The following is a 14,003-nucleotide window of genomic DNA, read 5'->3' as shown; positions in this document are numbered from 1 at the left end:
ATTGGTATCTGAGCAATCTCAGTAAAATCAGATTTATGTTCTTGCTGTCGCTCAACAAAGATCTGAGGACATCCCAGTAAAGGTCTAGTCAGAATGACCTTCCACCCGACCAATCAGAGCGTCGCTTACCAGATCATGAAAGTGACAGTCGGAATGTGATTTCTAATCATGCAACCCTGAAAACGTTCACACTGGGTATTCCGAACGACAGTTATGGCCCATACGACTGATTACGTCAAAATCATGTCTATCTCTCGCTTCCATGGGATAAACGTTTGAACGGAGGAGTCATTGCACAGTACGTGGGAGGCACTGCCATACAATCTCAACCATTTATTAGACATTCCGGAATGTTCGTTTATTTCATTTTTCAAAATATTAATTGAGAACTGTGTTAAAATATTTTTCAAACGTAGTCTAAAATGGAAGAAGCCAGGTTGAAACAAGTGCCGTAAACATGGTAAAGCTCGAGAAAGCTGCTTTCTAATTGGCTGATGTAGTCATTTCGGTGGTTGGACAAAGTTTGCGAAAGGTCGTTCTGACGTGACCCGTAATGGGACGTCCTCAGATCTTGGTTTAGCAAAAGCGAGAATTTAGATCTGATTTTAATTAGATTGGGTATCTGAGAGACCTTTGACAGATTATACATGTTAACATGGGTGGGTAATGTGTCTTGCTGCACTACCACCATGCCCACATAATCCTGGGCCCACTTGCACAAAGCGATCTGAGCACTACGACTATTGTAAGCCTATGTTAAAGTATGGGAGTTACGATCATCTTAGCGCTAAGATCGCTTTGTTTAAGTGTTAATATTTCAGCCTGAATGCTGACAACGTTTTAGACCATGTTAACAACAATCTACTCCCTTTGTTTGAAGGGTGGTCGGGTGGTCTAGTGGTTAAAGTGTTTGCTAGTCGCGCCGAGTACCTGGGTTCGATTCCCGACATGGGTACAATGTGTGAAGCCCATTTCTGGTGTCCCCCGCCGTGATATTGCTAGAATATTACTAAAAGCATCGTAAAACCATACTCACTCACTCACTCACTCTGTTTGAAGGTGTTGAGCAAGGAAAGCTACAGTGACCAGTCAGCCATTCAGGACTTCTTCACCATGATAGTGAAACAGCACATGGACTGTACACAGACAGGCACCAGACTGGACTTCCTGGCTTGTACAGTGTATCAGCATGGAGACATCAGGCAGCTACTGGAGGACATGACCGGGGTCCTGGGGGTGAGTGTTGGGAGGGTGGAGACATTAGGCAGCTACTGGAGGACATGACTGGGGTCCTGGGGGTGAGTGTTGGGAGGGTGGAGACATCAGACAGCTACTGGAGGACATGACCGGGGGTGAGTGTTGGGAGGGTGGGGAGATCAGGCAGCTACTGGAGGACATGACTGGTCATGTCAAACAGTAGGTACGTCAAGATTGTTTGCACAGGTTCCCCATGTTTCACAGCAATGCGTCATTAATTTATGTGACACTGGCAGCAGACCGGGCTATGTTTATGGCTATGATAGCCTGATTTTGTTTGGTGCCACTTGTTTTTCATATCGACATGCACCTGGTGCAAGTTAAATCAAGTTCCTTATATCGAGCCCTGCATTAGTGTGTTAGAAACGTGTGACCACCACACACCAGTCCCTTAGCTACATGTGTATAGAAAATAGTCAGTCTTCATCTTTATTATAGACACCGTCTCCGTCCGTCCGTCACGTTTCGTTTCCGGAGCATAACTCAGAAACCGTTCAATAATTTTTCATGAAACTTTGCAGGTCCGTCAGGTACATGCTGAACTGGTACCTTTTGCTATTTAGAAATTTTAGAAATTTTTATTTTTTACGTTTCCATGGCAACAAGATGGACTAAGGTTGCAAACTCTTCTTTTTTTTACAATTTCCATGACAAGTTCCTCCTCGGTTAAAAAAGGGTAAGGTTTGTTTAGATTTAATTATGTGATAAATTCTGCAACAGGGGCGGGGGATATAGCCACGTTAATGGCAAACTCTTGTTTAAAAGTGATCTGGGGTTGTATAAGGTTTAGTTTGTATCTTTGATTTACAATAAGTGAGAAATTTCTCACCTGATTTAGGAATAATCTCTGTCATTCAGTCATTGTGATCGTAATCTTAAAGCCATTCATTATGTATATGTACACAAATGTTGTGTTATTTGGACAGGTGCCTGTGTCGGCCTACAAGGACTTTGCTGCTGTAGACTCAGGCATGAAGAGAAGCGAGGAAAACCTCCGAGTCAGCAGGTATGGTTGGTGATTCCTGTCCGGGGAGATCTCTCCTACTTGTAAGCCATCTTCCCGAGTCGAGAGAGTTAACTGACTATAAAAGTCCAGTTTCCCCGCTTGCCGAACTAGGCTGGTATTTTGGAGTTACATTTTAGCTGGACTAATGAGTCTATGCATAGTCCAATCAAAATCGCGCACCGAAATCGAAATTCGGCTCGTAAACTGTCGTGCAGATTTCGGTCGATTGCAGGATTTCCAAAGCATGTGCACCGCCAACTCGTTGTCATCAGATATTGTCCAAATGTTTTCATGTTTTTAATCAAGGTGCTCACGTGAGTTGATGCATTTCGCGATGTAAGACCCATTTTATCACAATATAGATCTTGATTATCAATCAGATCGTCCTGCCTGGGTGCCGCCATTTTGTTTGAAGCAAATGAAAGTGATACGAGAGGTGGAATCTGACTGGTCCATAGGAGAGGCATAGAAGGGACATAACTGGTAATAGCCACTGGTGGCGCTACGATCGAGCCCAGTAATTCATGCCTAGTTCGGCAAGGATGGAAACTGGACTTTTAAAGTCAGTTAACTCTCTTGCCTCGGGAAGATGAGTAAAGCATGATAAATGTAGGTGTGTTGACGGTACACGTTTGTGAAAAATGAGCACATGGCCTGCTGGGGGGAATGGGGGTGCACTTAAAATGGAAGATTAATGCTAATATTAATGCAATTTTTGTTTGTTAGCTTATAATTAGTCATTTAGTTGTCTTTTTTTTATGTCAACATGACCAAGTATGCGTCAAAAGGAGGGTGTGGGGTACCCAAGAGTCCCCCTCGTGTGTTCAGTATACTGTCCCGGGTAAGAATAGGTCTTCATCAACCCATGCTTGATGTAAGAGGTGTTTAACGGGATCAGGTGGTCAGGCACGCTGACTTGGCTGATGCATGTCATCATATCCCAATTGTGTGGATCGATGCTCATGATATCAATCACTGGATTGTCTGGTGCAGACTCGATTATTTACAAACCGCTATCCTATAGCTGGAATATTGCTGAGTGTGGCGTTAAACAACAATTAAACAACCAAAAAAGTTAGCCACGATACTGATACAGGTGACAGGTGACACATTGTCTTTACCTGAAACGGAAGACCATAGTCTGTTGTTTGTACATGTTAATAGGGGGCGGTCAGGTAGCCTAGTGGTTAAAGTGTTCGCTCATCACGCTGAAGCCCCGGGTTCGATTCCGGACATGGGTACAATGTGTGAAGCCCATTTCTGGTGTCTTTCGCCGTGATATTGCTGGAATATTGCTAAAGCGGCGTTAAACCATACTCACTCACTCACTCACATGTTAATAGCAAATGTTATCTGAACTAGCCATGGATAGTTGACAGTGAAGAGGACTTCTGTTGAAAATCGGAAAAGTTTTTTTGTATGCTGACAGCCGAAATAGATTATTTCTGGCACTGATGTAATAGAGATGGTTTAATTGTTTATTAACCTGATTCACTTAGTCTCCTCACACAACAAGCATAGGTTGCAGGGGACAAATTCTAACCCAGAATCCCCTCGAGGTTGGATTGAACTGAAAACTGGGCACAGCAATCAACTCACTCACTCACTTGTTCACTACCCCTGTGTACAGTACATACACCCTGTGCACTCAAAAGAACCCACTCGTCCGATGGTGGATGGGCAGATGGTGGAGACACCAACACGTACATACACCCAAAACACAAGTGTCAAAACGTGTGGTGTCACCCTTGGCAGGTGGCTTAGTTCAAATGTGCCCCTGTTCACCCAGCAGGGAATGGGTACCCGATATGCGATGTGGATGTAAAAACCTCTAGCGCCCACAGGCAGCTCTGGTTGTATGCTCCCCAGGGAGTCCAGAATGATAACTGGAATGCAAACAAATCCACTGTTTAGGGAACAGATGAAACCGCATTTGAGCAGATACTAGCACCCGGGTACCTGCGTATAATAATAATAATAATAATAATAATAATAATTCTGTGTTTCCCAGTGTCGGAGAGATGTATTTCCGCCTGGAAAAGCTAAGGAACTGGAGTGGTCGACATCAACAGACTCTTGCTGGATTCGAGAAGATCAGGACTGTCGGCAAAGGTAAACTGGAAGAAAAATATGAAAAGCTCTATTTTGAATCGTCAGTTTGCCCTCGTGATCTATCCATAACAATTCAGGGCCTCACCATCATCTAGACAACACATGATGCTTTGACATTATACAATCGAGTCTTTATATGAGGACAATACCTGTTTTTATGGATCCGAAAATAAGCAAATTTTTAAACTGATCGCATAGTGAGCTTCTGTGGTCTGGCTAGCAAAGGCTGTCACAGTGGCATTAGAGATCATGGGGATCGGCTGAGGCATTGGTACATCTACAGTGTCTACAGGCCAGGTATTACTCATGATTTGTACTCATTATCTTCTACAAATAATGCCATAGATGTTGATACAACTGCAGAGGAAGCTCTCGCACAAAAAAATATCTACCGTATTTTCTTGAGTATAGTGCGCACCCATGTATAATGCGCACCCCCCTCTAGCGGGTTCAATATTTTGGAAAAAAAGAAATTTGAATATTATGCGCAGAAATTTTTTACACCGTACCCTTTCAGCGAAGTCCGGCAAACGAACGGGTGCTGAGAAACTTCGTCAGTACAAATTCGAAATTTGAGATAAAAAATCACCAGACATGTTTATTTACCGTTTAAAAAGTATTTATTGTTCTGCTAGGCATTGTTTTATATTTAGGGATTAAGATTACCCTGCGTATTTTCTCATAAACTAAGCTGGAAACAGCAATCAGCTGTACACACATTTTCTTGGAATCGACCGGTGATTCGGTCAAGACACACCCAATGATATAACTTTATAAGATTTTTAATGCAAGGATCGGCAACAATTGTATCTGAAACTATTTTATTTATCAGGAATAATATATTCCATTATTTTCTTAATTATATGCAACCTTTACTAAACATATTTAAAATAATAATAACCCTAAGCGAAGCAGCTGATCGCTATTCCCGGGTATTATTTTTACATGGAACATGTCTGACCAGTCACCGTCAAGGCTCACGCGCACGTGATCACGTGATCGCGAGAATTTCATGTTGACATAGAATCGTCAAACAAAAACAAATATGACTTTTAACGAGGCAAAGTATGTCATTTATGATATATGTATCCATTCTCTGTCAACTAAAGTTTGTTTCAAGGCGTCAATAGCGGTATTCTGACCGTGGTTGCTGCTAATAACGGTGAGTTGTGCGATCTTCCGATCGTTTCACACACGATTTCGCCGAAATATTAATAAAAACAATATTATAAGGAATTTTGAATAAAATCGATGAAATAAGTTACAAACATAAGTCCAGATATAAAAAGAACACTTTTTATAGCCAGACAGTGTAATTACATAAGTATTTTGCGTACTTCAGTATGGATTTGTTGACATGGTATTTACGGTGTTTCGTGCTCACGGTAATGTCTTTCCATGGGGGGAAAAAACATCCAAACTCATAATTTGTGTATAATGCGCACCCCCTTCTACACAGCTGTGTTTTTTCGAAAAAAAGTGCGCACTATACTCAAGAAAATACGGTATTCTCTAGAACTCAACACACGCCCCCACACAGTGGTGATGACAAAGAGAATTATGTGACAGGGGTAGTCAGGTGATCAAGTCGTGTTAGATTTGTTTGGGTGGTGACTATGGTGATGCTGGGATGTGTTCGGGCTATTTATTTTTAGAAGTTGAAAACTTTGTTTGAGCACGTTTAGATCTGGCTATTGTGACTAAGTTATAAGGCAATGGAGAATGTCCATTGTGGTTAATGATTGATTATTGCACAGTGGAGTACACACTGGGTAGGGAGATACCGTGGTCTTGGTATTTGGTCTTGTTATATGTATGTGTATGTGTATATGTATGAACTCTATGCACATACTCATCATTCACCTGATGAAGAGACCAGTGAAGATCCGGGGTAGAATAGATCTTCAGCAACCCATGCTTACCGTAAAAGGTGACTATGCTTGTTGTAAGAGGCAACTAACAGGATCAGGTGGTCAGGCTCACTGACTTGGTTGATGCATGTCATCGATCCCAATTGCGTAGATCGATGCTCATGATGTGAATCACTGGATTGTCTGGTCAAGACTCGATTGTTCACAGACCGCCGTCATATAGCTGGAATATTGCTGAGTGCGGCGTTAAACAACAAACAAACAAACAAACAAACAAACAAACCTGATGAAGGAGCAAAAAGTACCTCATGGCCAAGAATAGAGAAGTTGCTATCCATAAAAAGTGTCATGTACTCATTTTCAGGTATTCCCATTCTATTTTTACTAACTCAACTCAATACCGTCAATTTTCAGTCCTGACCTGGAGTAAATATTCGTTCTGTCGAATGACACAATACTGCTTCAAGGCCAGTGAACGTATAAACTTCGCATGACACGCTAAATTCATTTCTTCAACGTTCCATGTTGTCAACTAACTGTCTTATGTCGTGGGCGCAGGAGCGTACGGGGCGGCAGTGCTGTATAAGAAGAAGGATGACGACTACCTGGTGATCCTCAAGGAGATAAACATGCACGACCTGAATGCTGCCGAGCGCCAGCTCGCACTCAACGAGGTCAACGTCCTTGCGATGCTGGACCACCCCAACATCATCAGCTACTACGACAGCTTCGAGGAGGATGGAGTGCTCATGATCGAGATTGAATATGCCGACGGAGGGTAGGTCGGATTGTTCTCCATTTTATCGTTGATCTTGTACTTGTTGATTTCACTTTCCAACCAAGTATTTAATCGAGAAATCCATGAATGATTTTTCTATGTAAAATATTTTAATAAAATTGAGGGGAATAATAAAATTTTGTATAAACATGTGAAGATCATCCCTAATCTTTGATAATGGACATGGTTTTGAGATCTGGAGCCATTGCAAAGTCATAAGTTAATGTGTTTGCGGTGAAGAACTTTTACAATCATCCATGATCATGATGATGACTTTTAAAAAAAATATATTTTAAGGTTTAAGATTAAAAAAGGTTGGATTTGTCGTCCCGTTAGTGACCTTGGTTTGATTCCCATCACTTCTCACAGTTTTCCTTCAAAGGAAAACATTCAGAGAACAAACAGTGATTTCACGTTTCGAACCAATCTGATTTGTTCGGACAGGACACTGGCCCAGTTTCTGTCATCCCAGGAGAAAGCCCTGGATGAGAAAGATGTTCTGACGATGTTCCAGCAGATTGTGGCAGCCATCAGACATATCCATGAACACAATATCCTACACAGGTACTCTTATTGTGGCTTTGTACTGTATTAAAGCTGTGTGCATCGCAGAATTGCTGTGGTACAAAAATATGCTATTCGACATTAAAGGGGAAGTGTACAGGCAAAAATCACTTTGTTTCTTATTTTAAACAAAACGCAATTTTAGAATTAGTTAGTATCAGTGTATGAAAATATACACTTATTTTTCTCACAGTGAAAGTAGGAAGCTCACAGTAAGTGTGAAAATGTCATGCCGTTATGAGGCCTTCGGTTTCTGAGCTAAACAAGCCTGAGTTATCCCCCTTAGATTATGACGTAATTGGTGCCAATTTAACTTGGTACCTGTCTTGTCATAACGCAAAAGATATCAAGTACCAGTTTATGGTGAGACAACATAGCAACGATGCATTGCCTGGTCCGAAGAAGTTCTCTTGACACCTTCAAAAAATCGCAAAACCATACGCTTTTGAACCAAAACGAGCAAGCTTCGCGGTATGGAAACGATGAAAATCGAGTGGAAACAAGAGAAGACCCACATCACCTTTTGTATCTTGAACAGCGCGGCACCGTATAAAACAATAGGCTGCGCATCTGGGAAGATTGAACCACACACCTCTACATACACCACGTCAAACGAGTCTAATAAAGTCTCATGACGTCATTCCTTTATCAATTGGCACCAGTGACGTCATATTGCAAGGGGCATAAGCCATGGTGTGTTTATTATGGAAATAGAACTCTCAGGAAATGTGAAAAATATGAACCCATTTTATGAATAAAATAAATTAGATACTTCTGATATTTTTATTGCTTGGCCTCTGAAACTACTAGGTAAATACTTTTCATGATGAAAAAGTACAAGAAAATAGGTTTATATGCGTGTGAACTTGCCCTTTAAGTCTGACTGGCCCGTCTCTGTGTCACTGCATTTCTGTGTGTATCATGATACAGATCTTACCATGACCTCAGTCTGGGGATACGTATTGTACCCACACATGGTTTTACTGTATATTTCTTTTGTTCCAGGGGGTGGTCGGGTAGCCTAGTGGTTAAAGCGTTTGCTCATCTCGCTGAAGACATGGGTACAATGTGTGAAGCCCATTTCTGGTGTCCCCCGCCGTGATATTGCTTGAATATTGCTAAAAGCGGCGTAAAACCAAACTCACTCACGCACTCACTCTTTTGTTCCAGAGACTTGAAGACAGATAACATCTTCCTGACGAAGGAGGGGATCGTGAAGGTCGGGGACTTTGGCATATCGAAGATGATGAGCTCCGCCCAGAAGGGGGCCCTCACAGTGCTGGGGACACCATACTACATCAGCCCCGAGATGGTGAGAAGGAGAGAGCATACACACCTCACCGTCATAGGCCTTGACTGGAGCAGATACACATCACCATCACAGGCCTTGCCTAGAGCAGATACACCTCAGAGCCTTGCCTATAGCAGATACACCTCGCCTTGCCTAGAGCATACACACATCACTGTCACAGGCCTTGCCTAGACTAGTCACACATCACTGTCACAGGCCTTGCCTAGAGTAGTCACACATCGCTGTCACTGGCCTTGTCTAGGGCATACACACATTGCTGTCACAGGCCTTGCCTAGAGTAGTCACACATCACTGTCACAGGCCTTGCCTAGAGTAGTAACACATCACTGTCATAGTTCTTGCCTAGGGCATAGACACATCGCTGTCACAGGCCTTGCCTAGACTAGTCACACATCACTGTCACAGGCCTTGCCTAGACTAGTCACACATCACTGTCATAGTTCTTGCCTAGGGCATACACACATCACTGTCACAGGCCTTGCCTAGACTAGTCACACATCACTGTCACAGGCCTTGCCTAGACTAGTCACACATCACTGTCATAGTTCTTGCCTAGGGCATAGACACATCGCTGTCACAGGCCTTGCCTAGGGCATAGACACATCGCTGTCACAGGCCTCGCCTAGACTAGTCACACATCACTGTCACAGGCCTTGCCTAGACTAGTCACACATCACTGTCACAGGCCTTGCCTAGACTAGTCACACATCACTGTCACAGGCCTTGCCTAGACTAGTCACACATCACTGTCACAGGCCTTGCCTAGAGTAGTCACACATAACTGTCACAGGCCTTGCCTAGACTAGTCACACATCACTGTCACAGGCCTTGCCTAGAGTAGTCACACATCACTGTCACAGGCCTTGCCTAGACTAGTCACACATCACTGTCACAGGCGTTGCCTGGAGTAGTCACACATCACTGTCACAGGCCTTGCCTAGAGTAGTAACACATCACTGTCATAGTTCTTGCCTAGGGCATAGACACATCACTGTCACAGGCCTTGCCTAGACTAGTCACACATCACTGTCACAGGCCTTGCCTAGACTAGTCACACATCACTGTCATAGTTCTTGCCTAGGGCATAGACACATCGCTGTCACAGGCCTTGCCTAGGGCATAGACACATCGCTGTCACAGGCCTTGCCTAGACTAGTCACACATCACTGTCACAGGCCTTGCCTAGACTAGTCACACATCACTGTCACAGGCCTTGCCTAGACTAGTCACACATCACTGTCACAGGCCTTGCCTAGACTAGTCACACATCACTGTCACAGGCCTTGCCTAGACTAGTCACACATCACTGTCACAGGCCTTGCCTAGACTAGTCACACATCACTGTCACAGGCCTTGCCTAGACTAGTCACACATCACTGTCATAGTTCTTGCCTAGAGTAGTCACACATCACTGTCATAGTTCTTGCCTAGAGTAGTCACACATCACTGTCACAGGCCTTGCATAGAGTAGTCACACATCACTGTCATAGTTCTTGCCTAGAGTAGTCACACATCACTATCACAGGCCTTGCCTAGAGTAGTCACACATCACTGTCACAGTCCTTGCCTAGAGCGTACACACATCACTGTCACTGGCCTTGCCGAGAGCAGACACACATCTCTGTCACAGGCCTTGCCTAGAGTATACACACATCACTGTCACAGATCTTGCCTAGAGCAGACACACATCTCTGTCACAGGCCTTGCCTGGAGTATACACACATCACTGTCACAGATCTTGCCTAGAGTATACACACATCACTGTCACAGATCTTGCCTAGAGTAGTCACACATCACTGTCACAGGCCTTGCCTAGAGCATACACACATCTGTCACAGGCCTTGCCTAGAGCAGACACACATCACTGTCAAAGGCCTTGCCTAGAGCAGACACACATCACTGTCACAGGCCTTGCCTAGAGCATACACACATCACTGTCACAGGCCTTACCTAGAGTAGTCACACATCACTGTCACAGGCCTTGCCTAGAGCATACACACATCTCTGTCACAGGCCTTGCCTAGAGCAGACACACATCACTGTCACAGATCTTGCCTAGAGCAGACACACATCACTGTCACAGGCCTTGCCTGGAGTATACACACATCACTGTCACAGGCCTTGCCTAGAGTATACACACATCACTGTCACAGATCTTGCCTAGAGTAGTCACACATCACTGTCACAGGCCTTGCCTGGAGTATACACACATCACTGTCACAGGCCTTGCCTGGAGTATACACACATCACTGTCACAGGCCTTGCCTGGAGTATACACACATCACTGTCACAGGCCTTGCCTAGAGCATACTGACAATGGAGGGAGGTGGGATAGCCTAGTGGTAAAAATGTCGCTCATCACCCGGAAGGCCTGGTTTTCGGTTCCCCACATGGGTACAATCTGTGATGACCATTTCTAGTGTACCCCATTGTGAAATTGCTGGCTCATTCATTGATTGCAGTGTGAAGGCAAGCAGTACAGCTTCAAGTCGGACATCTGGGCTCTGGGCTGCATCCTGTACGAGATGGCCTGTCTGCAGAAGACATTTGAAGGCTCCAACCTGCCTGCACTAGTCAACAAGATCATGAAGGTACAGGCTCCTATGTAGGGGTAGTCTAGTGGCTGCTTGTCACACTGATCATGAAGGTACAGGCTCCTATGTAGGGGTAGTCTAGTGGCTGCTTGTCACACTGATGACCTGAGTTCAATTCCCCACAAATCCCTACTTATTCACTCATTCACCATGCTTGCCTTAAAAGGCGACTATGCTTGTTGTAAAAGGCGACGAACAGGATCAGGTGATCAGGCTTGCTGACTTGGTTGATGCATGTCATTGTATCCCAATTGCGAGGATCGATGCTCATGATATCAATCACTGGATTGTCTGGTCCAGACTCAATTATTTACAGACTGCTGTCATATAGCGGGAATATTGCTGAGTGCGGCATTAAACAACAAACAAACAAACAACCACTCATTCACCCACTTGAACACTATGGAATCTGAAGCAGAATAGGATGGAAGAACACATATTCTCTGAACAATATACGTATAAATTTATCGTGCTAGCTTTGTTTACACTCCTCACACGTTTTCGTTAATTCAGCGTCAGTAAACAAAGCTCCTCAACATGCACAACATCCATGGGATAATACATTTATCGTTCTCAATGCCTGAATTGTTCACTTAAATAGGTCTATCATGTTATAAACCAATTAATAAACTTGGTTTTATGATCCGATAAATATGCAAATGAGGTCACAAAACAGGAACTAATTTTAATCAATTCTGTGTCTCCTTGCTCAGTAGTGACTATTGTCCCAATGTTTTCCAACATGTGTCCGATTCTGTAGACAACATGGCGGCAAATCTTTTGGTCCTATTTGATAACTGTTTTAATACACGGTTTCTAAAGTTACTTCAATGAGTGAAATTATTTCAAAAACATCGATTAGATTAAGTATGAAATTATATTATTAAGAGATTTTTACTTTAAAAGTTAAGTCTTGACAAAGGAAATGATTTGGGCTCCTTCCTGTGAAAACAATTCACTCCTAACAGATGTTTGAAAGAAGCACCTGCTCGTAAGACTGTGGCAGGTAAATCTTGTGTCGGACCTGAAGTTTCAAATCTGTATGGGTCTTTAGAGCCTGCATTAATTTATGTGTTGATTTATTTGTCACAATAAGCTGCAGTTTCTTAAACTGAGGACCTGAAGAGTTTAGTCAGGGCCTGCCGCTTCTAAAATCTACAGGTCCTGATAGCAGTCTGGCAATTTATTAATTTTCATAAACTGTCTGGGGTAGAAAAGGTCTTCAGCAACCCATACATGCCGTAAAAGGCGACTATGCTTGTTGTAAAAGGCGACTAACAGGATCGGGTGGTCAGACTCGCTGACTTGGTTGATGCACGTCATCTATCCCAAAGGCGTGGATAGATGCTCCCGATATCAATCACTGGATTGTCTGGTCCAGACTCGATTATTTACAGATCGCCGTCATATAGCTGTAATATTGCTATGTGTGGCGTTAAACAACAAACAAAGAAACACTGTCCTAACATCCCTTAACAAAATACTTATTCCAGTGTAAGAAACTAACATTTTTGGTCCACTAGTCCTTATAATGATAACATATAGCAAACCCCTTAAATATGGCAAATATCCTCTAGTCCTTATGATACCTTAACTATTGGGCAGTTTAGCAAGGACTACAGGACTAGTGCCTATTTCTAACCCTGTTAATCATTTCTCTTAAAGTGAAGGTGTGTACCACTAGTCCTTATAATGATAACATATAGCAAAACCCTTAAAAATGGCAAATATCCTCTAGTCCTTATGATACCTTAACTATTGGGCAGTTTAGCAAGGACTACAGGACTAGTGCCTATTTCTAACCCTGTTAATCATTTCTCTTAAAGTGAAGGTGTGTACCACTAGTCCTTATAATGATAACATATAGCAAAACCCTTAAAAATGGCAAATATCCTCTAGTCCTTATGATACCTTAACTATTGGGCAGTTTGGCAAGGACTACAGGACTAGTGCTATTTCTAACCCTGTTAATCATTTCTCTTACTAAAAGTTTAAGTGAAGGTGTGTACCAAAGTTTGAAATCCATGTTGCAGGGCCAGTTTGCTCCTGTGAAGGGTAATTATAGTCAAGGCTTCAAGGACCTGATCATGGATATGTTAAGCAAGGAGCCGGAGGAGAGACCGTGTGCCAATGACATCATGTATCAACATGTACCAGAGGTAAATTTAGGATGTCCACCTCTGTATCGTCTATCTCTCCTCATGAAACTTAAATATCCCCTTTAGTATTCCATGGTTTTTTAAGAAAAATAGAATTGTTTGATAAATTTTGAAATATATGTTTTGTAATTAATAAATGATGTTTTTAGACATGGTGGAAAGAAATTTGATATCTGAGACTGTTAGTGGCTGTACACTCGGGGGTTGAAGTAGTATAAAATTATTGTTCCCCAGAGAGGATATGTAAGACCACGTCATTCGAGGTAGTTTTATTCTGACACATTTTTAGTCATAGAATATGGGTTCTTTTAAGTTTCGTCTAAATTTGTCAGTAATCGTCAACACCTGAA

The 14,003-nt window shown here is 42.8% G+C and overlaps 1 protein-coding gene across 3 annotated transcripts in view; it reads left to right on the top strand.

Moving 5' to 3' along the window:
* The window catches only part of LOC124117551, a 95,029-nt gene that overhangs the window by 9,768 nt on the left and 71,258 nt on the right, over positions 1 to 14,003 (top strand). For all 3 annotated transcript variants that reach the window (XM_048380820.1, XM_048380818.1, XM_048380819.1), the window contains exons 4-11: positions 1,060 to 1,236; positions 2,184 to 2,263; positions 4,275 to 4,375; positions 6,805 to 7,024; positions 7,469 to 7,588; positions 8,759 to 8,900; positions 11,363 to 11,491; positions 13,528 to 13,653. In XM_048380820.1, coding sequence (XP_048236777.1) covers positions 1,060 to 1,236; positions 2,184 to 2,263; positions 4,275 to 4,375; positions 6,805 to 7,024; positions 7,469 to 7,588; positions 8,759 to 8,900; positions 11,363 to 11,491; positions 13,528 to 13,653 — 1,095 coding nt within the window. The remainder of the gene's footprint in view (positions 1 to 1,059; positions 1,237 to 2,183; positions 2,264 to 4,274; positions 4,376 to 6,804; positions 7,025 to 7,468; positions 7,589 to 8,758; positions 8,901 to 11,362; positions 11,492 to 13,527; positions 13,654 to 14,003) is intronic.

The sequence above is a fragment of the Haliotis rufescens genome, unplaced genomic scaffold, assembly GCF_023055435.1.
Source record: "Haliotis rufescens isolate VD_foot unplaced genomic scaffold, xgHalRufe1.0.p SCAF_33, whole genome shotgun sequence".
Classification (NCBI taxonomy): Eukaryota; Metazoa; Mollusca; class Gastropoda; order Lepetellida; family Haliotidae; genus Haliotis; species Haliotis rufescens.
The sequence above is the reverse complement of the archived record's forward strand: the minus strand, read 5'-3'. Positions and strand labels throughout refer to the sequence as shown.